The 24447-nt window shown below is 45.3% G+C and overlaps 1 protein-coding gene across 4 annotated transcripts in view; it reads left to right on the plus strand.

Annotated features, from left to right (window-relative positions):
* Positions 1–13661, plus strand: part of Tpst1 (tyrosylprotein sulfotransferase 1) — a 55851-nt gene extending 42190 nt beyond the window's left edge. For 3 of the 4 annotated variants that reach the window (XM_052755568.1, XM_052755569.1, XM_052755567.1), the window contains 3 exons: positions 7406–7456; positions 12404–12446; positions 13156–13661. In XM_052755568.1, the coding sequence (XP_052611528.1) occupies positions 7406–7456; positions 12404–12421 (69 nt within the window). In that variant the 3' untranslated portion in view covers positions 12422–12446; positions 13156–13661. The remainder of the gene's footprint in view (positions 1–7405; positions 7457–12403; positions 12447–13155) is intronic. The other variant, XM_052755570.1, reaches the window with a different exon arrangement.
* The last annotated feature ends 10786 nt before the right edge of the window (positions 13662–24447 follow it).

The following is a 24447-nucleotide window of genomic DNA, read 5'->3' on the forward strand; positions in this document are numbered from 1 at the left end:
CTCCCGAGTGCTGGGATTAAAGGCGTGCGCCACCACCGCCCGGCCCAGAGTGGATTTTTGTGCTTCTGAGCTAATTATGCATTTTCTTCACAGTGTAGGAAACATTAACATCTTGTTGTTTCCAGACAGGACAAGACTGTTGAACTTTCTAAGAACCAATCTGTGATGTGCACAGCTGCCAGAATCCTTAGAGTCAGATGAGAACATGTAAACACGAGTGTCACTAGCTGTTAGACAACATTTCTGTTTTGGAGATAACGAGTCCCTTCTGGGTCACACAAGCCCAGAGGGACTAGGAATGTAAACTTCAAAGCTAGCTTCCTTCCTGTATTGTCATTCCTGGCTAGGATTGTGTTTTCTCTGCATGTGAAACTACCAAGTCATAATCCCTCAAGGGGAAAAGTAATAGGAATAATGAATTGTATTAATGATGAGTAGCAGGCAAAGCATGTACTGTTGGTGAGGGACTATCAGGAACTGAAATTTAAAATTAATCCAATTCTGCACATAATTATGTTTAAGCTATTCTGTGCACTTTAGTATAATTGGGAAGACAAAAGCAGGAATTGTAGTGAGTTTAGAGAAAGAAAGGCAAAGAATAACGGATGTTCTAATTTAGGGCAAATTTTGAATTTACGACCTTGGATGGGAAAAGACTTTTAAGACTAATCTTTGGCCTTTGCAGTTAAAAATATGGAGTTGGGCTCTAGTGAGTGGTGTAGGGCCTGTCTGGGATGTGCAAGGCCCTGGAATCCATCCACAGCACTGCAAAAAATAAAGGAAAACATAGTATGTGTACTTTGAAGAAAACTGTGAGCAGAACTTTAAAGTCTGAGGTGTCTAGTACAATACCAAGTACGTAATCTAGGGACCAGTACATACTGTTGGAGGTTGTATAAAGCTTTCTCATTGTAAGGATTTTTTTTTTTTTAAGTTCTAGAGATTTTAGGTCATTACTCACAGGCAGATCTATTCTGACACCTGTTTTGTAGATCAGTTGTTACCAGAGCTATGCCACATTGTCTCATTTGTATGTTGTGCAGGATTGTGTGTGCCCTACAGGGGTGGAGCTGGGCACTGAGACATAACAGAGGCTGTGTGGCCCCACAAAGCCTAAAATAGTCTCTGCCTGTTATATCGTATACTTCTTTTTGGGTTTCAGTCCCTCCACAAATGATGCTCTCCACCCCTTCCCCCCTCCCTCTCTGAGGAGGAGGCATCAGGGCACACACTTGTTTTAAGATTTATTGTTTTATTTTTCTTCCTTAAAAGATTTTACAAGTTGGGGGGAGGGGGACAGTAACCACAGAGGCCAGAAGAAGGTGTTGGATCCAGTGGAGCTGAAGTTTTAGGTGGTTGTGAGCTGCCCAGTGTCAGTGCTAGGGACTGAACTTGGGTCCTCAGAAGAGCAGCCAGTGCTCTTAACTGCTGAGCCATCTCTTCAGCCCCCTAATATGATTCTTTTTTTTTAAATGTGTGTGAATGTTTTGCTCACATTTATATCTGCTTGCCACACGTGTGCCTGATGCCTAAAGAGGTCAGGAGATGGGGTCTGATCCCCTGGAATTGTAGTTATGGATGACTGTGAACCACAAAACCAGATCCTATGCAAGAACGAGTGTTCTTAGCCACTGAGCCATCTCTCCAGCCTGATATTTACCATCTAGCCCAGTGAACTTTGTAAGGTTAATATATTTGTTATTTAAGAGTTTTTATCTCTCTGACTTTACTCAGGGAACACTTGAAAGAATAGTATGACGTTATACCCTTAACATAGACTTTGGGTCTTACAATTTTCCCTGATTGCCTTATTTCTCCTGTGTGTGTGACACAGGACTTTGGATTCAGCTGTTTTATTATTTGACAGTGGCAAATACTCTACTTCCTTGGCACATACATCTGGAAGAAAGTTGTCCATATAACCAACTGAGTTAAGATTCAATGACATGGGGTGGGTGGCCATGAGAACTTGAGGGGTCAGGTTGGGGGATGGAGGGGACAGCACTAGAAGAGATGATTGGAAAGGGGGGCTTTTGGGGGTCAGGTAGAAACTGGATATAAGGGAAACGCCCGCGAATCTACAAGGATGACCCCAGCTAAGACTCCTAGCAATAGTGGATATGTAGCCCAAACTGGCCTTCTCCTGTTATCAGATTGGTGACTGCCTCAATTGTCATCAGAGAGCTTTCATTCAGTAACTGATGGAAACAAATGCAGAGACCCACGGCCAGACATGAAGCTGAGCTCAGGGAATCCTGCTGTAGAGAGGGAGAAAAGAGTGTAGTAGCCAGAGGGGGCAAGGACATCACAGGGAAACCCACAGAAACAACTAGCCTGGCTCATAGGAACTCACAGAGTCTGAACCAGCAACCAGGGATCCTGCATGGGACTGACCTAAGCCCTCTACATATATGTGACAGTTGTACAGCTTGGTCTGTTGGTGGGACTCCTAACAATGGGAGCAGAGGCTGTCCCTAATGCCTTGGCTGGCTCTTAGGAACCTAGTCCTCATACTGGATCACCTTGCCCAGCCTAAATACAAGGGGAGGTGCTTAGTCTTACTGCACCTTGATATGCCTTGCTTTGTTGATACCATGGGAGGCCTGCCCCTTTCTGAACAGAAACAGAAGAGTGGGTTGGGGGTGTGTTGGGGAGGGAGGTGAGGGGAGGGAATGGAAGGAGAGGAGGGAGGAGAAAATGTGGTTGGGATGGTAGATAAATAAATTTTTAAAAGATTCAAGGACATGTGTGAGAGGTTTTTTTGTTGTTTTAAAGATATATTTATTTTTAATGGTGTGTGTATGTGTGCGCACATGCACATGCAGGCACACATGTGAGGAGAAGTACCTGCAGAGTCCAGAAGAGGGTATTGGATCCTCTAGAGCTGGAGTTACAGGTGGTTGTGAACCCCCTGATGTGAGTACTGAGAATTGAACGGGGTCCTCTGGAAAAGCTCTCCCTGCCTCCATGTTATCCCTCCCATCCTTTAAAATGCTCATAGGTAGGCTCTTTAAAGTCCTGGCTCCCACCTGCTTCTCCATGGTGATACTGTCCACATTTTAGGTATTTGTTGCAATATAATAATTTCAACCCTGTTGCTTATCTGCTGAGACATAACACATTGTCCTCAGGCCTATTAGCAGTTTAAAACCACAAACACACATAATCTTAGCATCTAGAGATGGGACCAAGTGCAGCTGAAAGGTCTCAGATGCGGATGCAGGAGGAAACTGAAGAGATGGTTTGTTGGAAGATAAGTTTATTAGAAGAGTTACTAACGCCCCAAACAGGCAGACAGCAACATACTTGGGGCTCCAAGGAGAGTTGAACCCCCAGCACCGGAGACAGACAATATGGTAGGGTGTCTGCCGATAAGAATCAAGCCCACGTGGCTGAAGATGGGTCTCTTCTTCTAGCTCTCTGAACACAGGAGTGGTTTCACAGTGCAAGCCTGTTGCCAGGGAAGGTAGTAGGGAGCAGGCTGTGTGGCCACAAATACTTCCTTTCATGTAAATTCACTTTCCCAGATCAGAAACTGGACCTGGAAATGTGACAGCTAGAGACTGACAGATAGTGTCTCAGCAGGTACCTGTCAGTATCCATGATGGGGGAAGCGGTGCTGCAGGTAGTGTAACCTAAACAGCAGTCAGATTGTAATATAATCTTTTAAAAAACAAGTTTCAAGGTTTTTTATTCTATTTTAGGTGTGTGAGTACTTTGACTGCTTGCATGTATATGTACCATATGTATGCAGTGCCCTCCAAGGTCAGAAGAGGGCATTGGGTCCCCTGGAACTAGAGTTAAGGATAGCTCTCAGCCAGCGTGTAGGTGCTGGAAATCAAACCTGGGTCCTCTGCCAGAGCAGCTAAACCACTGAGCCCCTCTATTATTACATTATAGTCTTTTGTTGTTGCTGCTGCTTTTGTTTTTTCAAGACAGGTTTCTATGTAGTCCTGGCTGTCCTGGAACTTGCTGTGTAGACCAAGCTCGGCCACCTCTACCTTCCAAGTGCTGGGATTAGTGGCATGTGCCCATGCTATTACACCTGATTGTTCTTCTTGCAAAGTACCTGAGTCCTATTCTCAGCACCCACACCAGGCAGCTCACAACTGCTTGTAACTCCAGCTCCAGGGGATCCAACACCCTTTTGGGCCCCTCTGAGCATATTTCCTCATGTGGCATATACAGACATAAACACAGACAGACAGACAGACACACACACATACACACACACACACACACACGTACACACAAGCACAAATAAATAAAAAAATTTTAAAGAATTTTGATTTTTTTTTGTTGTTGTTGTTGGCTTAGTGGCTACACATGAATTGATATTTTAATTATCATCTGTGGCCCAATGGCCCTGCAGTCAGCACTCTGCTGGCCACTCAGGCCATGGCCTGGAGGGCCTTTCGGTCCCAGGGCTCCCGCTCTGCTGCGGCTACAATGTGTAGGTTTAAACTAAGTCTCTATTGTTCTATTTACTAACAAAGACCCAGAAGTCAGATGTGAGGGTGAAAACCTGCTAGATCAGAGAGGCCGAGAAGCAACCAGCAACCTTGCTTTTTGGCTGGAGACCTAGCAAGAGACATGTCTCTTCACTCCTCCCAAAACCAAAAGAAAGCACCACACTCAACTCCCTGTTCTTTCCTTCCTGTGCGCTTTCTCTATCCAAATGGCTGGCTTCTCTCTGGCTAATTCCAGTCAGCTAGTTGCTGGCTCTGCCCGCTGATTCAAAGTAAACTTTATTTGACAGTTTCGGAGTGTCAAAATGTGATCAAATATCCTTCAACAGAATCCAATATCGAATTCCTTTTGGCTTAACTCCTCCTAGTTTGTTTGCTTGTTTCTTTTTAATTTAATTCTATTTTTAAGTTATTACTATTATTATTATTGGTTTTTGTTTTGTTTTGTTTTGAGACAGGGTTTATTTGTGTAGCCCTGGCTGTCCTGCACCAGGCTGGTTTTGAAATCAGATCAGTCTGCCTCTGCCTCCTGAGTTCTGGAATTAAATGCGAGTGCCACCACCGCCCAGCTGTTTGTCTTTTAAACCATCATTTAGAGCATGTCTTTGTATGCTGGGGAGCTATCTGGTGACTCTCATCAGATCCATAGATTCTTATCACAGTAATTCTGAACCCAGCAGCTGTCACTTTTGTGTGTATGTGTGGTGTTTCAAGACAGGGTTTCTCTGTATTGCCCTGGCTGTCCTAGAACTCACTCTGTAGACCAGGCTGGCCTCGAACCCACAGAGATCCACCTGTCTCTGCTTCCCGGGTGTTGAAATTAAAGATGTGCATCACCACATCAGGCTCAAACTTTTTTTTTTAATAGACTGCTTTTCCATTCTTTATGACATTAATAGTTCTTAAAAGAACAAAGACAAAACCACTGCAAACTGTGTTGAAACATTTTTATACTTAAACAGTGGGTATGTATGTGTTTTAGTAGCAATATATTTATTTGTTTGTTTCTTTTGGAGAAAGAAATAGGGTCTCACTGTGTAGCCAAAGCTGGCCTCAAACTCAAGATTCTTCTGCTCCTGCTTCTGCTTTTCAAGTACTGCATACTAGATATGTACCACCGTGACCAGCAAGCAATCACTGTTTAACATTAAGCCACTGAGTTAATTTGATTATTAGTTTTTCCTATCAGTGGTAGAGTGCTTGCCTAGCAAGCGCAAGGCCCTGGGTTTGGTCCTCAGCTCTGAAAAAGAAAAAAAAACAAAAAGAAAAAAATGCTCTGCTTAAGTATATATATAGTAAGTATATCCAACACATCACTAAAAGATCACAGAATTCTCACACCTCAATATGACTACATTATCAAGACAATATATTTCTTAGGATCTGTCCCCCCAACACACTATCATGATTATGTGTCAAGTCATCTCTGTCATTAGGAGTATAGCAATTCATATTATTTTCACTGTAGAGTATACACTGTATACTTTGACTGTGTTTAATAATTTATTATTAATTATTATTATTATTATTATTGAATGTTCCTGAGGATTAAAGCTAGGATATCATACATGCTAGGAAATTACTCTACCAATGAGCCACACCCTCTTTTAGACAGACTGTCGCTGTGTATCCCTGGCCAGCCTGCCTCTACTTCCCCAGTGCTGGCATTAAAAGCATATACCATCACATCCCGCCTATTTGGAGTTTTGTTGAGACAGGGTGTCAAGTAGCCTGTGCTGGCCTTTAACTCACTATGTAGGTGAGGCTGGCCTTAAACTTGAGATTCTCCTTCCTCCACCTCCCGGCTGCTTGGATTATGGTTTACTCATCCATTCTGCATGTGTTGTTTCCTGGGACTGCTCTGGTCGTACTGTGCTGAAGTGAGGGTTTGTTATATTGTATGCCCTCATGTCAGAACTGTTGTCCTAGTTATAGATGCTTGTTTAGTGCAAGTTCATGTCTGTGTGCATATATACACCATATTAGTTACCTTTCAGTTCCAGAAACAAAACACCATGACCAAAGCAATACATAAAAAGAAAGCAATTAACTGGGCTTAAGGTTTCAGAGGGCTAGAGTCCATCATGAAAGTTGGCATGACAGCAATCAGCAGGCATGTTGGCACTGGAGCAGCAACTCAGTTCATTTCCCAACCCACAAACAGGAAGTGGAGAGAGAGCACACCGGGAATGGTGTGAGTCTTTTGAAATCTCAAAGCCTGCCCCCAGTGACAGACCTTCTCCAACAAAGCCACACCTTCTAACCCTTCCTAAACAGTTCTGCCAGCTGGGGGACCAAGTATTCCAACATATATGCATGGAGTCGGGATGTAGCTGAGTTTGTAGAGTGCTTACCTAGCATGCCAGAAGTCCTTTATTTGATGCCCAAGACTGTCCAAACCAGGCATAATGATGCAGGCCTGGAATCCCAGCACTGGGGCGGCAGAGACGGGAATTAGAAGTTCAAGGTAATTCTTGGCTAAATGATGTCTCAAAAGAAAAGATCTATGAGCTTTAAGTAGATGTCACTTTAAGGGTCAGCTTAATAGGATTCTTGGGTAAATTGAGGAACCTGAAGTTGACTCCAATCCAGAGTTGGAACTGGAAAATTGATGGGCAGCCAGGAGGAGCTTGCTCCAAACCAAGGTGAATTCTGAGGGAGCTTACCACGGGCTTGCCTTTTCCCAGCTACTAGGAATGGCATTTTTAGTTTGATTCCCTCCCTGCCCTTTCTTAGCCAGCCAGCTCAGGAGCATGGGGGTAGACTGCAGGGGGTTGGGGGGGTCTCCCTAAGTTCTGATTCTCTCATGGCCCCTGGACTGACAGGTTTCTCTCCCATTCCAAATGCCCCAGAAGTGAAGCAGCAGCCCAGTGGCTGCAGATGTGCACCAGGAGGCTCCTATTCCCTTAAACTCACTCCTGCTCTGTTCTTTCCAGGTCTATAAAGGAGAATTTCAGCTCCCTGACTTTCTGAAAGAAAAACCCCAGGTACTGTACACCACTTCTCCTTCCTCCTCTCTTAGGTCAGAGCTGGCTCTTCCATAAAGTAAGCTTTTGGAAAGACAATGAAATTTAAACAAGAAAACAAAAGCCAGGTGTGCTGGTTTATACCTCTAATGCCAGGGGTCAGCTGAGATGAGAGGATCGCTATAGATCCAAGGCCAGTCTGGGCTACAGACGGTGTTCCAGGCCAGCTCCCTTCTCAACATACAGACAAACAAGTAAGGGAAATAGAGAAAGACGGTGACCTGTGCTGGTGGTAGCTAACGGTCCTGATTTGAGAGAGTTCAGGGTCTTCCACAGCTAGGGAAGTGCTTTGTTGATAACAGATCTGATTGCATACACAGCCACACAGTATTTCACAGGTAAATAAGGAGAATGTCTGAGCGGCTACCCAGCCTCTGGAGCATCTACTTTGCATTAAGAATATGCAGCCACCTTTGGTGTTTTTATTATGTTCACATCTGTGGTGTTTTAATTGTTCTCACATTGGAAACCAAAAGACCTGTAATACACAATGCACACAGCAATTGGCTGTCAGCAAATGGTGAGAGTTCAAAGCTTGTAATCCTTATGCTTCTAAAAATAATTGAAACCACTGGGCATGGGATACATGCCTTTTATCCCACTTGGGGCAGAAGCAGGTGGATCTCTGTGAGTTTGAGGCCATCCTGGTCTACATAGTGAGTTCCAAGACAGCTAGGGCTAGTCAGAGAGTCCCTGACTCCAACAAAGAAACCAAGAAACCAACCTTGAACTAGGACGGCATGGTGGTACATGCCTTTAGTCCCATTTGGGAGGCAGAAGCAGGCAAATCTCTGTGTGTTCAGGGCCAGCCTGGTCTACATAGTAAGTTCCAGAACAGCCAGGTCTACATACGAAGACCCTGTCCCCCCCAAAAAAGGAAGCCAGTCTATAATTACAACTGTTAATGTTTCAGTTCACTTGCATTCCATTATTGTGTCCTGAGTTGAAGAAAAACAGAGAATGTTGTGGATGTGCCTGAAGTAGCACACAGAGTGTCCTGTCATCCCCTGTCACCTGTGTAACAGCTGGAAGAGTGACGTCACTGCCTGTCTGCATTAGCCGTGATGTTCGGCATGGGGCTGAGGCATACTGTGTCTAGGGAGCTGCTGTCCATACAGTTTCTAACGATGTTTCAGTTATGGTCGCAGGGGAAGTGCACCTTCTGTGTCTGTGTGAGCTGTGTCTCGGGCAGCAAGCCTGGCGTAAGCAGGCTGTCCTTTGGAGCACAGTGCTACGGTCTCTCCCACCAGGCATGAAGGCTGGGGCCGACCTGACCACTCTCAGTTCCCAGCCCTCCGCAATGATGCGTGACACCAGAGCGTTTCAGAGTATATCCAAGGCATACTCTTAGCAGTAGAGATTTAACCCTCTCCCATTCTTTTCATGTATTCAACAGTTGTTTGCTAGGGGTCTGTAATGAGTGAGAAATTAGGATACGTCCTCAGGAGTTGGAGACAAAGGGAAGGTCTTCTCAAGGAATTCTTGATCTTCCTCAAATACCTGATGCTTACTTCTCTAGAGGGGAGAGAAAGGCCGGGCCCAAAGTGTGCTTGACATCCCAGAGCCCTGGGTGAATTCCTGAATGAACTATTACTCACAACCTTGGAAATTAGAGCCAGAAAGCAACCCAAGAGGCGGGATAAACTTGGAGAAACCAAGAAAGGGGATTTAAGACCAAAACTGAAGGCATTCCTGTGCTGTAGCACGTAACCCACGTCATCTCCAGATGGAGAAGGAAGTGGGTAGAACATACAAGAGAATGTTCCGTCCTTTAGAAGGAAAGATGTCTTTAGTCATAAAGACATGATCATGAATTTAAAGAATGATAAATTGCAGGGCAGTGGTGGCAGACATCTTTAAGCCCAGCACTCGGGAGACAGAGGCAGGTAGATCTCTGAGTTTGAAGCCAGCCTGAACTACAGAGTGAGTTCCAGGACAGCCAGAGCTACAGGGATAACTCGAGAAACCCGGTCTGGGGGCTTGGGAGGAGACTGATAAATTACACACTAGAGTTGAGAATATTTATTTATTAAAACTTATCATAGCTGGATATAGTGTCACATGCCTGTTTTCCAAACACAGGGAAGATGGAAGCAGGAGGATAATAAGTTCAAGGCTAGCCTGGGCTACAGAGCCAGACCCTATCTTAAACAAACACAAACAATGAATAATGCTAGAGTTGCTGAGATGGCTCAGTGGGTAAAGGCATTGTCACCAAGCCTGACAACCTGAGGTTGATTCCTGGAGCCCACATAAAGGGGGAAGGGATGAACTGAGTCTCTTCCACATAGGTGCTGTGGTACACACATTCCCCCACAGCATTCACACCAACATCCATCTACACAAAAATAAAGAAGTAAACAAGCAATTTTTAAAATGAATGCCAGAGTTGGGTATGGTAATACAGCCTTGAAACCTCAGCACTTGGGAGACAGAGGCAGGTGGATTTCTATGAGTTCAAGGCCAGCCTGGTCTATATAGTGAGCTCTAGGCCAACCAGTGCTACATAGTGAGGCCTTGTCTCAAAATAGTAGTACTAATAATAAACTTTAAATTATTATTCTTAAGGGTATGCATGTTTTGCCTGCATTCATATCTGTGTACCACATGCATTCCTGGTGCCCGAGGAGGCCAGAAGAGGGTGTCAAATCCCCTGGAACTAGGGTTAAGAGACGGTTGTGAGCTACCATGTGGGTGCTGTGAATCAAACCTGAGTTCTCTGGAAGAGCAACAAATGTTCTTAACCACTGAGACTCCTTTCCAGCCCAATAATAACATTTGTTTTTGTTTTTGAGACAAGGTCTTTCTATTATATAATGTTAGCTGTCTTGGAACTCACTCTGTAGACCAGGCTGGCCTCGAACTCACAGAGATATGACTGCCTCTGCCTCCCAAGTGCTGGGATTAAAGGCATGCTCCACAAATACCCAACTCCAAGAATAAAATCTATAAGAACAATAAATAAATGGTAGAAGATAAGCTCTCAGTAGGACACTATTTTTGAAACACAATACTGATTTATAGAATATAGAGAAGTCTTTTAAGACAATAAGAAAAAGTTTTTCAATGCTTTGATAAGCATTTCATGTTACTCACTATGGTGACTTTATTTAATCTTTCATACAGACCCATTTAAGAAATGAAAGACTGTGGTTCAGGGCTAACTGACTCAGTGATTAAGATCACTGGCTGCTCTTGCAGAGGCCCTTTGTTCCATTGCCAGCACCCATGTCAGCTGACTTACAACTGGCTAGAACTTCTGCTCCAGAGGATCTGACAGTCTCTTCTGGCCTCTTGGGGCATCACACTCACATGTATGTACTCTTACACAGACAGACAGACAGAACAGACAGACGTGCACATACACATACGTTGAAAAATAGAAATTTTGAAAAAGCATGCTATAGCAATGGATCAGTGGTTAAGAATAATGGCTGTTCTTCCAGAGGACCCAGGTTCAATTCCCATCCACCCACATGGTGGCTTCCAACTACTTGTCCAAGGAATCTGATGCCCTCTTCAGGTACCAGGCATGCACATGGTGTGTAGACATACATGTAGGCAAGATACCCATACATATTAAACAAATAAAAATTTAAAAGAAAGATTATGATTAAGTAAGAAATGGTCCGAGTGTGGGCACATGATTTTAGTCTCAGTCCTTGTGAATTGGAGGCAGAGGAATCAAGATCCAGGTCATCTTCAGCTACACAGTGTTCAAGGCCCTCTAGGATTACATGAAACTCTGTCACAAGAAAGAAAAAAGAAATAGAAACTGGGTAGGTATGGCAGCACATGCTTTTAACCCAAGAATTGGGAGGCAGAGGCAGGAGGATTGCTGCAAGTTCAGCCAGCCTGTTCCACATAGTTGAGTTCAAGGTCAGTCAGAACTAAGGAAGAGGTACACAGGCTGGGTCTGGGAGGGCCCTGGAGACAACCATGTGTCTTGTCCCTGTGGAGTCAGAGCCCACACTCTTTCTGCTTGGTCAAGTGTGCAGTAACCACAGGCTCCTAGACTGTAGCTCCCAGCATTTGACTTGAGGCCAGGCTGACTCGACATTTCAAACATCCGGCCACAGGGTTGATCTTTCTGATAATTAGCCCACCCTGTCATCTTATGTCTTAACATAGACTTAGATGTGACTCATGGGACTTGTGAGGAACAAAGGCATCCCTGTTACTCAGGAGATGCCAAGGATTTAGTCTCCCTGGAGTGTGGGAAAGGCCCGTCCAGTTTCTTTCTTTAGAAAATTACAGGCTGAATTTATCTAAAAATCTGAGCAAACCTGTTATGGGTCTGGGGTCGCTCAGAGGGTCATTCGCCATGACCATGAATATATTTTAATAATAAGAAGAGGCTTTTTATCTAGGTGCTGGCCCCCAACATGGGGCCAGGACTGTCCACCTGAGAGCGCTCCCAAGATGCAGCCCCTAGCCACATCAGCCCAGGGCTGGTAGGGGCAAAGCCATAAGATTACGTGTATTCTGTCTGTGTAGGCAGGATCTTACTTTAGCACATGTGTCCTACAGTTGTCTGGTCATCTTTGTGAGCAGAGTAAGCAAGCTTGGTCACAAAAGCAGAAATAGCAGTCAGTCTTAAGGCCTACTGTCTTACTAGAACAGCAGATTTGACAAGATCAGTTAATTTTAAGAACAGTCTTCAATGTCTTGGGAAAAAGGGAAGTGGGCTGCTAGAGTACAGCCTATACAAGTCAGGGGCTTACATGCTAGAGGCTTTTTTTTTTTTCTTTTTGGTCTCAAGCATAGTAAGTTTAGACCTTAAATGTAATGTTATCCGTCACAGTCCTTTGGGCCATACATGGTGTGTTGGTGAGAGCAGTCATCACCTCTACTGATCACCTTGCCTGACTGCAAGGATTTTAACATATCTATGGGTTCCTTCCACAGACTGAGCAAGTGGAGTAGCTGATCTGGAACTTCCCACAGTGAGGTGAGGCCTCCGGGTGCTGCTGGGTGGGATTCTCCACTTGGACTGGCAGAGACAGCTGTGTGTCTGGATAAAGAGCACAGCCCTGGCCTCAGGCAGCCTGGGTCGGCATTAGCTCTGCCACTTCCTGGCACTGAGTAGCTTAATTCTGTGTCTGTTTCCTTATCTAAAATGATGAGTAGCTAAGCAGAGCTCCATGGTCAGATCTAACTGATGTGACTTCCTCAGAGTCTGGCGTAGAGTAAGTGTGGAGATGGTGTTGGGAAGGGGGCTTTAACGGTATGAGGGACTGAGAGACTGAGAGGCCCAGTCACCTGTGTGCTGACAAGAAGAGTGATCCCAGAGAGTCCCCTCGTCTGTCAAGGTCATGTCACATAATGAAAAGTCAGTATGGTGGCTTTGGGCATTGGACATTAGTGGTAGCTTCAGGTGCAGGCGACCGTTGCCATCATTAGAAAGGGTCTGTGGCAGCCCCTGTGCTCCTTTGCTTTGTACCTTGAAGTTATTGGCAGGTACTGGAAACATCATAGATGGGAAGGTGTGCCCCTCATGCCGTCCCTCAGAGGCATTGTGTTCATGGTTGTCCATCCTCCTGCCCCCGAACTGCTGGAACCCACCCACCCACTAGTGCAAACAAGGAAGCAGGTTCGGAGCCGGTGCAGGCAGGGCTGCTTTGATCTGTGCCCGTGACCACATGCTATGTTTGCCCTAGGGACGACTGCTGCCTTTTCTACAGAAGAGAAATCTCTGGAACCGCTGTCTTCTGCTGGGAGAAGTGGGATGTCCTGTTCACCTGCCAGCCTCCTGTCCCTGAGTGGGTGTCACACAGCCAGGCTCCCTGAGTAATGGCTCTTGAGCCCAGTGACATGCACAACCCTCAAGATAAGGAGCCCAACAGGCACAGAGTTCTGTTACAGCTCCTCTTGGTCTTGTCTTTTCTTACCAGATTCCAGTCTTTCATTTCAAGAGAAGAAGGGTTTAAAGATGGCATTCTGTTAACAAAACTGGCACTCTTGTTCGGAATAGGTTATCTGTACACGTTCTGGTATTTTGTAGAAGACTCGTACCTGTTTAAATGTATTGATGTGGATAATAGTAAATACCTTAATTATTTAAATAATTCATTGTATTGTTTCAGAGACGTTGGGAATTACTGTATACATTTACAACTTAATGACTTTTGTATTTTATTTTTCAAAATAAAAGCTTAAATGTGAAGCATTCGAGTGGTTATGTTCTCAGTACTGTCATTCAGAGGCACAAACCTCCTCAGATGGCGCTGAACCAGGTGCCTGCGGGCTGTGCTATAGGTTCCCTCTCTGAACCCTCTCCCTCCCTCCCTTCCCCCCCTTTGTGTGTGTACATATATATTTGGGGGTGTGGGGGGTATGTACACATACTTAGTCATGCATGTGTGTGTGGCCAGAGGTTGATACCAGGTGTCCTCCTCCCCCTTCACCGTATCTTTTGAGACAAGGTTGGTTTCCCAGTGAACCTGGAACTTGTAGTTTTGGCTAGGCTGCTAGACTAGCCAGTCAGCAAGCCCTGGGGACCTGCCTGTCTTCCCTTCACCAGCTCTGGCGTTATCGAGCCTTGTACCACTGCCTGCCTCTGCCTCCAGAGTGCTGGCATTAAAGAGTGCACCACTTTCCTAGTGAACTTTTCTATAACTTATTTCCAAGACCCATTGCCATTCTTCTATGAATCCTGTTCTGTTGGATGCTGGCATGCTATGTTTAACGTCAAAGGACTTACTGTTTCCAAGAAGCCATTATTGTGGAACACAGAATAATAATAATCACTTTTATTGATTATGTTTCACGTGCCAGGCCCAGAACAAGATGGTTTACGTATTATTCCATCTTCACACCTGCTCCCGCTTCAGTCATATCTGCGTCACCAACGACCGCACTTTCTGCCCAGTCACTCAGCCAGAAACTTAAAGGTCATCCTTGTTCTCACCCGCTTCTCTTTCCACCCATGTATGCACAAGAGTACAAGACCTTTGATCCTACCTTCAAGTATTTATTGAATCTATCCCCTTGCCTCCAGCTCCTCTGTCCCAACCCTAATCAAAGAATTCACCATCTGTCACCATGACATCATTACAGCGGATCATTGAAGCAGTATCTCCAGTCCCACACATGTCCCGATCCTTTCCACTTAAAACTCTGACAGAGCACACACTCTGCTGTGATCTAGCCCAGCCCTCTGCTCCATCCCACCATAGACTCCGTAAGTGTTGGTGCTCTCCTGGGATGTCTCCCCTCGGCTCCTGGCCTGGTAGCCGCCTCCTTATCCTGAGGTCTCTGCATGTCCTATGTCCTCAGGAAGATTCTCCTAGCTCTTGTACTAAAACTAGTCACCTGTGGTGGTTACTTTTGCATTGCTGTGACCAACTTCGCAGGAAGAAAGGGTTGTTGTTGTTTTTTTTTTTTTTTTTGGCTTACAGTCCATCATGGAGGGAAGACATGGAGAGTGGATGTTGAGTATGGTTGACCAGGAAGCATAGTGGCCAGAGCCAGGCATGGGTATAACCTTCAAAGGTGCACCCTGGAAGAAGATAATGTTAGAATCCCGTTGCTGCTCAGACCACAGTACTCCAGCACTCTTCCCCTTCCATCCCAACAGGCTCCTCTTACTGAGACATCTGTTGAGTTCCTGGCTAACAGGTTTTCCATGTGACCAGATTTCTGACCTGTTAGCTAACACTAAAGGGGGTCTTGGTGGCCATCCTACTTCCTACTTTCTGCCTCCTGCCTGGGAATGGGAGAGCCTGGCTGCAGGATTGTGTTGCCATCCTCAGAAAAGTGGGAGAGACCCCTGCTTCTGCCATGTAGGCCCTGATGTCTCCCTTCAGCTAGCTCATCATGCTGTCTGTCTGTCTTGCGGTGGCTGGGGCCAATTTTCTTGAGAGCTGTGACATGTTTTGTCTGTCTGTCTACAGCGTTAATAACTCTTCTGGTAAACTCCTTAACCTCAACCATCCTTCTCGATGTTCCTCTTAAACCCATGTCCGAGACCTTCCACACCCCTGATGACATATTAATACTTCCATTAGGTTCCTGAAGTATAGTTCCCACTCACAGCTGACCAAAAATCTATGATGTGGCCTCTGTACCCCACTGCACCCCTTTTTCGTAACATCTTTTTTTTCTGGCCTAAGTATATTTCTTTTTCCTTTTTCTTTTTCCTTCCTCTCCACTCCCCCCGCCCTGCCCCCCACCCCGGACAGGGTTTTTCTGTGTAGCTCTGGCTGCCCTGGCACTCAGTCTGTAGATCAGGCTAACCTCAGACTCAGAGATTTGCCTGACTCTGCCTCCTGAGTGCTGGGATTAAAGGTGTGGGCCACAATCTCATGGCTCTCTTTTCTTGTCTTTCTTTTTTTTTTGGAGACAGGATCTCATTCTGTAGGCCAGGCCAGTCTAACTATGTAGTCCAGGCTGGCCCAAAAATTGTAGCAACCTTTCTGTCAGGATTATAGGTGTGAGCCACTATGCCTTGCCCTGGTCTAAGCATATATTTCTTGAGCTCTATGAAGAAAGACCTTTCTATATAACATAAGAGATTCCTCTCAGCATTTTATTTTATTCATCTACTTATTTATTTTTCAGACAGGATCTTTCTTACTCTGTATAGCCCAGGCTGACCTGGACTTCACTATATATCCTAGGCAGCCTTCAGACTTGTGGCCATTTTTCTGCCTTATCCTACCAAGTGTCCTTAATCATTTTATAACCATGTCTATATTTGTGAGAAGTTAGGGTTTCACAGAATCAAATGAAGCCCTATAGAATAACTGAAAAGTGACCAGAGTAAAGTTGAAGAACAGATAGCTGGATAGAGCCAAGCATGAGGAAACTGGGAAGCTGAGGCAGGAGGATTATAATTTATGGGACTAACCCGAGATAAATATAGAGGTCAGGCAAACCTGGCCTATGAAGTGAAGAACAGTAAGTGGGCATGGTAATACATGCCTGTAATTCCATCACTTGGGAGTATTGGGAATTCAGGGCCAGCCTGGGCTACATGAGACCTTTCTCAAAATAAAAAAGGACCAGAGAAATGGCTCAGTGGTTAAGAATACTTGCTGTTCTTGCTCTTGCACAGAACCCAAGTTCAGTTCCCAGGACCTATGAGGTGGCTCCCAGCTGTCACCCTTTTCTGGCCTCTTCCAGCACAGCACACGGATGTACAAATACACAGGCAAAACACTCACACACATAAAATCTAAAATTTGTTTTTAAAAATAAAAAGTAAGGAAGCAGTGTGTGTGTGTGGGGGGGGGGGAGGGAGGATACAGTAATCCCTTAACCAGGCATTCTGAAGAGAGTTACCCAGAGCTCCTTTAAGGTCAAGGCCCAGTGCAAACCACTTTGCCTAGAGCTGGAGCCTGAATGATAGATAGTGGGTGCCGTGCTGAGACCTACATTTGTCAAGATAATGAACGAGTTCAGGGAAATAAAGTATCTTGCCCAACGTTGCCCATTGAGCAAATGTTGGGGGTGGAGCCCAAGTGCAGGCAGCCTGGCCCCAGAGCCTGGGTCTTAATTACCACTTATTACCTTCCAATGACCATCTTTACATGAGACGTTTGTCTTTACTCATCGTTAGTACTTAGGGGAACGTTTTAAATGCCACCCCAGACTTTGTCATTTCACAGACGGGATTGTGTGCTAAGAACTTGAGGTAGATTACTGTCCTTAGGACTTTAAGATAGTGCTGGAAATCAAGAAAAACACATGTAAACTCTTAGTTCAAGCGGTCACAAAGATAATGTTAGCTACCAAAAACTGGTTGGTAGGTGATGGGCTAGGCAAGACATTCCTTTTTGCTTGTTTAAGTTTTCGTTGTCGCTTTGGTCTTTTTTTTTTTTTTTTTGGTTTTTCGAGACAGGGTTTCTCTGTGTAATCTTGGCTGTCCTGGCACTCTCTCTGTAGACCAGGCTGGCCCTGAACTCACAGAGACCCACCTGCCTCTGCCTCCTGAGTGCTGGCACTAAAAGTGTGCACCACGACCACCTGGTTTCATGTATTTATTTTTAAATTTTAATTATTGCCTGCATGTTATGTATGTCTATGCAACACTTGTATGCCTGGTACCCATAATGGCCAGAAGAGGGTGTTGGATCCACTTGGACTGAAGTTCCAGACAGTTGTGAGCCACCATGTAAGTACTTGGAATTGAACCCAGGTCCTCTGGAAGAGCAGCGAACATTCTTAATGTTTGTTTTTTGAAACAGGATTCACTGTGTAGCCCAGGCTGGTCTAGAACTTACCTATGTAGCCCAGGCTAATCTCAAACTTAAAATCCTCTTGCCTCAGTTTCCTGAATGTTGGGATTACAAACGTGTCACCAAGTCTAGCTTCAAAAATCTGTATTTCTAAAGAACTCAGAATTCCAGCCTGTCTGGGCTGTTCTAGGGGTTGAGTTGCTTCTCCTGCTACATTGTCGTTGTTCACGTTGTTCTTAGCCTTCTAAGACTTTGTGTCTTTGCATAGAGAACACTGCCTTATGTGGAACTGGGCAAAAGAGGTAAATTTTATTCCTTTAGGACTTGTTTTTATTTCTTTTTCTCCTCAAGGTCTAAATGATTTAATGATTCTTTTTCTCCATAAGGTTTAAATCATAGCAAAGTAGTTTGTGATTTGAGCAGTGTGTGTGTGTGTGTGTGTGTGTGTGTGTGTGTGTGTGTGTGTGTCAGGAGAAAGAGAGAGAGAGAGAGAGAGAGAGAGAGAGAGAGAGAGAGAGAGAGAGAGAGAGAGATATTGATTAGGAGATTAGGCTTAAGTTTCATTTTTGTTTATTTTTGGTTGTCTGAGGTAGTATCAGGTAGCCCCCCCAGGCTTCCAGCTCTCTTTGTAGCCAAGGATGCCTTTGATCCCTTCGTCCTCTAACCTCTGCCTCCCAAGTGCTAGGTCTCAGGAGCTCACTACCATGCCTATCTTGTTAGAAAAATAAACGGGGCTCATCCTTTGCAGGGTGAGAACTAAAGATCTAACGTTGGTTCGTTTTCACAGCAAAGCCACTGTTTTGTTACACAGTGTGGAAATGACCTCATGATCTGGCTTTGCTATGGAAAGCCTAAAGCGCCCTCTGTTGACTAAACATGGAATGACTGCGGGATCTGAAAATGGTGTTTGGCGGGCAAGGAAATCGATCCGAATGTATTGAAGGCTTTGTCTGCATTGGGCTCGGTGCGTTGCTGTCAAGTCTGGTCACTTGAGTTCTATCCCAGGAACCCCCATGGTGGGAGGAGAGAACTGAATCCTGCATGTAGCCCTCTGACCATAACACAGAATGAGGAAAAAGAAATTGTTTTTAAAAAGAGACAGTGGGGCTGGAGCTATGGCCCAGCAGAGGACCCAGGCTGTTGTCAGCACTTACATGGTGTCTCACAACTATCTGTAAGTCCAGTTCTGGGGATCCAATGCCCTCCTCTCAACTAGGTAGGTACTAGGTTACTAGGTACTAGGGTACTAGGCGGCATTTGGTGCATAGATATACATACATATATACATACATACATACATACATACATACATACATACATACATACAGGCCAGACATTCACACAAACAGATCTTAAATTTGTTTTTTATAATAGCAAAAAGGAGAAAGTTTTGTTTACAAAAAAGTCCACTACGATGAGCCTATTTTTTAAAATGAGCTGGGTATAAAGCTGTTTTTTATGTGTATGGGTGCTTTGCCTGCATCTGTGTCTGTGTACCATATGAGTGGCTGGCACACACCGAGGCCAGAAGAGGGCAGATGGTTGTAAGCCCCCAGGTGTGTCCTGGGAATTGAACCTGGGTCCTCTGGAAAAGCACTCAGTGCTCTTAACTGCTGCCTGAGCCATCTCTCCAGTCCCAAGACATTTCCTTAGATGGAAAAAAAAATCAAGAGATTGAATTCTTTAATTTTACAGGTGAAAAAAAGTACCCGTGGTTTTGAATAATGTGATTGATTGACATGACTGCTTAAGCGTAATACTAACCCATCTCTTTTTCTTTCTTCCTCCCCCCCCCCCCCCCCCCCCCCCGGTCTTTTTCAAAGCGATGTTCTCATGTATCCCAGGCTGGTGTTTAATTTTCTAGGTAGCGGAGGACTGCTCTGAACTGCTAATCCTGCCTCAAGTGCTGGGATGCCAGGCACGTAACAACACCCCACTTGACTCGACACATTTATTTTCTAATGACTTATTACGTAACCTGCCCTTTTGAGTTAAGATTAGCAATACTGATGCTGTCAAGACTTTTTTGATCTTCACAACTACATCATTGAAATGTGACTCAAGACGAAGCAGATTCTCCTCTCTACAACTCAGACGGAGCTGGCTTGGAGAGATCACAGTGAGGCTAGGATTTATGTCTTCCTTTTGCAGGGGTGGTCAATGACGGCCAGAGAGCCAGGTCCGGTCATGCTCATTTCAGTCTTGTCTGTGGTTGCTTTCCTTTCTGCAGTGACAGAAACCAAAAGACTTGCCAAACCTAGAGACCCTGACTCTCTGGCTCTGGTCAGGAAAGTCTGACTGACCTCTGCTCTTGCTCTTTTAATCCTATATCGCCTTGGGACTAGTATGTCCCTGCGCCTGAAGGTTTCTAGCCAACTAAAAGAGTTCAACTGAATTCAGTTCCAAACAAATGCCAGAACTGAAGAGCTAGTCAGTCAGGTGTGATGGTGTATGCCTGTAGTGGAGACAGGGGGACTCCAAGTTCAAAGTCATTCTGGAGTGCTAAGGGAGCTCTAGGCAAGTCTGGGACATGTCAGACCCTGTCTCAAAATAAAATAAAGACTGGAAATATGGCTCAGCAGTTAAAAGCACTTGCTGCTTTTCCAGAGGACCTGAGTTCAGTTTCTGGCTCCCATGTTGGGTGGCTCACAACCACCTGTAACTTCAGCTCTCAGAGACCTGACACTCTTTTGGACTCTGCAGGTACCCATACACAGGTGCATAAACACACAGAGACACATAAGGAAAAAATAAAATTAGTAAATAACTAATGGGCACTCAGGTTCTTTCCTTTAAAAAAAATGAAAAAAAAAATATGAGGCTGGAAAGATGGCTCAGCACTTAAGAACACTGGCTGCTCTTCCAGAGGACCTGGGTTCAATTCTAAGCACCCACATGGCAGCTCACAACTGTCTGCAATTCCAGTTGCAGCTGATCTGACATCCTCACACAGATATACATGCAGGCAAAACACCAATGTATGTAAAATAAAAATAAACCATTTAAAATTTTTTCTTTGGGGAGAGTTGGCAGAAAACAGTACAACTCAGTGCCTGATTTCAGGGCTTAATGTCATATGACTTGTTTATCTGATTCTTGGGGGAGTTCCAGGGCATAACAGCCTCTGTTCTCTGAGAAGAGACCCGCCCAGCTCATCCTCAGAGGCTCCCTGACCCTTCTGCACAGCCTCCCTGTGAGCTGGCTGGAAGTCATTCCTGGGGTGGCGTGGAGGGTAACCGTTTGCTGCCAGCAAACTGTCCTTCCCAGAACGCCTCCTGTATCCCTTCCTACTCTCCCAGCAGCCCTCACTCCAGGCTGCTGACCTTGGATTTCCCAAACTGTATAAACAACACCAAATGGGACAGTACATTCCTAAAGGAAATTCTTGGCAGACAACAGAAGACAGCTCCAGCACATAAAAATGATTACGTATGCATTGTCCCTTTCTTTCCTTCCTTCTTTCTTTCTTTCTCTTCCCCACTCCCACTTTTTTTTTTTCTTGAGACAGGGTTTCTCTGTGTAGCCCTGGCTGTCTTAGAACTCACTCTGTAGACCAGGCTGGCCTCGAACTCACAGAGATCCGCTTGCCTCTGCCTTCAGAGTGCTGGGATTAAAGTCGTGTGCCACCAGTGCCCAGCCCACTTTCATTTTTGAAACAGGGTCTTGCATAGCTCAGGCTGGCCTTGAACGCACTATGTAGCTGAGGATAAACTTCAACTTCTGATCCTCTTGTTTGTACCTGAGTGCTGGGAGTTATGTTTCTTTGTGTGTTTGTGCACATGCGCACATGTATGCCGTGGTGTGCGTGTGGAGGTTGGAGGACAACGTTCAGGAGTTGGTTCTCTCCTACCATGTGGGCTCCAGCGTTTAAACACAGGTTAGTGGCAAGTGCCTTGACCTGATGAGTCATCTCATTGGCCCAAGTTTTATTTTGATGATTACCACATTATCCAGTTAATATGTCACTGGGGGTCGAACCCAGGGCTTAGTGCATGGTAGGCACTCTACCAACTAAACTACAACTTCAACTCTTTTTTTTTTTTAATCTCTCAGATGTATTCCAATCTGGCCTCAAACTCTTCCTGCCTCAGTTTCCTAAGTGCAAGGGTTGCAGGCCATTGCCACCTTACTCAAATTTTCATTAGCTTGTCAGAATGTCTACTCCATGCTCCTTAGCTACGTGATTTTTTTCACACAGACTCCTAAGGGAGAAGAGGCCCTCTGGCAGAGTGGATAAATGAAGAAAATTGATCCAGTGAACCAACCTTGGGCCTGCTCAGATTTCTTGTCATGTATGATAAAATTCTTTTGTTACCTGAACCAAAATTTGGTTGCAATTTCTGTTGCCATGGAAACACTCTAATTGTCATAAGGAGGAGAGGAAATTGGTTAGGTTGGTGGGTTTTGTTTGTTTTTTTCTCCCTTGACAGGACTTCAAAAAGTCCAGGCTGGCCTCTAACTCATTATGTAACTGAGGAGGACCTTCTGCATCCATGTCCCAAGTGCTGGGATACCAGGTCAGGTCTGCGTCTCCACGCCCTGGCTTCATTTTCCATTTCTGTCAAAAGTATGAGAACACATGAGGAACTCAGTGAGAAAGTAGTTTAAAAAGCTAAAATCTGGGCTGGAGAGATGACTCAGTGGTTAAGTGCACTTCTTGCTCTCTCCTCGGACCTGAGTTCTCATCCCAGCCCGCTCATTGGGCAGCATAAGGCACCTTAACTTCAGCTCCAGGGGATCTGATGCCCTCTTCTGGCTTCCAAGGGTACTGCACATCCACAAAGCAGCACGAAAGCCTGACTGACATCAGCGTCTTCATTTTGTCGGTCTCCTTTTCTTTGTGTCAGAGTCCTGGTTGATTCTACATGGGCATGTTTGTTCCGTGAGTTATCTGCCTAAACATATCCCAGTCCCCTCACCATTGAAAGCAAAAAGATGACTGAGACATCTCACTGTCCACTTTTGACAATGTCCTATTTTGGGTGCTCCTCACGGTGTTCAGTCATTGTTCTAAGTCTTCAAGTCACCTTGGATTCTAGCAACAGCAGATACTCACAAATAGACACCCACCCACAGCCCCTGGAGCGATTGCCCATGATGGTGAGGCCACAGCCGGAGCAGGATGATAATCCTTGTCTCAAGCTTAAAGGATTTCTTTGGACTGCCTTACAGAGTTGAAACCAAGATAGCCCACACCTTGACTGGGCTGCTTCGTTATGCATAGCCCTACTCTTCTGCCCCAATTCATCTGCTGAAATCTTCATGTCAGTTTTCAAATGAACTTGGAGGTAACAGGACTCCTTCACCGTTTCCTCTTCCCAGTGTGGCCATGTTGATTAAATCTCTGATTTTCTCTTTATGTGGTTTACCGGAACAGGAGACAAATCCTGTTGGAGCTGCTGAGAGGCACAGGGCTTTTTCTGAAGGAGCCTCCCTCAACAGAGGTCACAGTCACCCAGTGACTGAGGTGTTTTGCATCAAGTGGGTCATCTGGCTAGCTGGGAAGATCCTTCTGGAAGAGCCTGTTTCCAGCTGTGTCCTGGTGCAGAGGTAATGATACCATCATGGTGAGGTCATCTAGAGTGGCAGGTGTGGATTCTTTTTCTCTGTCCAGTCCAAAGAATGAGAAAGCAGGGAGGGCAAGGCAAGGACTCAGCAGTCAGCCACGTTTTATTGAAGTCACACACACAGGGAAGAAGGGAGTCAGAAATTCAGCCTAAAGGAGGACTTGAGTCTTTTAGTGATATAGGGCGGATCTCCATCCCCTTATACCTGATTGGTCAATTTAAATAAACAGGAGGGAGCTGATAGACCCATAACATCATGAAAGCCATGGCATGTCTGGGCAGGTCTAAGTGAGATGGGGGACCTTGCTTGTGGGGAGGGGTTAGGGGGTAGGTTCGCGATTGCTGGCTTTTGCTCTTGGTGAAGCGCCTGCTGTGTTTGCCATCTTGTTGTCTACCTATAGGGCTTCTTTGCCAACCTGTCAGGAGGCGCTGTCATTCATTGATCTCAATGGTTCCTATTTGGGGTTTTCTTTTTTTTTTCCCCCTCTGTGGTTTTTATTTTATTTTTTTTCATGTGTGTGTGTGTGTGTTCCCTCTTGCAACCCAAGATGGCCTCAAACATGCTACTTAGCCGAGGCTGGCCTTGACTCCTGTCACCACCTCCCAAGTACTGGGATTACAGTATGAATCACCATGCCCAACTCTATCATTATTATTATTATTATTATTATTATTATTATTATTATTATTATTATTATTATTAGATACAAGAGTTGAATTCTCAGAAATCCTTCTGTCTAAGCCTCCCAAGTCGCTGCGATTAAAAATGTGAGCCACCAAGCCTGGTTTTTTTTTTTTTTTCCTTCAGATTCCTGTGTGAGTCCACGCCTAGCACAGCAGCCATGCCCTTGTGGTTCCAGAAGGGCCAGCCACGTTGTTGCAGGGCTCGATTTCCATCTTCTCCACCGCCTGTATCTTCAGCCCTCCTCGACATAGCCTCAGAGACACCCTGCCCAGGCCTCTCTTTCCTATGGAGCAAACCAGCTAGAACTGGGTGGGTGCTTGCCCAGGACGCACAAGGCCGGTGAAGATGAAGCGGCCTGGAGCTTCGCGCCCGCTAATGAGAGAGCCAATGAAAACCCGGCCGAGGCGCTGCCCCTATGAGCGAGCTTCCTGCCAACCAGGGGGCGGAGCCACCGAGGGCACAGCCAATAGCAGGAAGCAATTGGGTGGTTGGTCCTTGCGGTGGCCGCGCCCCGGACCA

This window comes from Peromyscus californicus, unplaced genomic scaffold, assembly GCF_007827085.1.
Source record: "Peromyscus californicus insignis strain IS unplaced genomic scaffold, ASM782708v3 Scaffold_2__1_contigs__length_46816999, whole genome shotgun sequence".
NCBI classification, from domain to species: domain Eukaryota; kingdom Metazoa; phylum Chordata; class Mammalia; order Rodentia; family Cricetidae; genus Peromyscus; species Peromyscus californicus.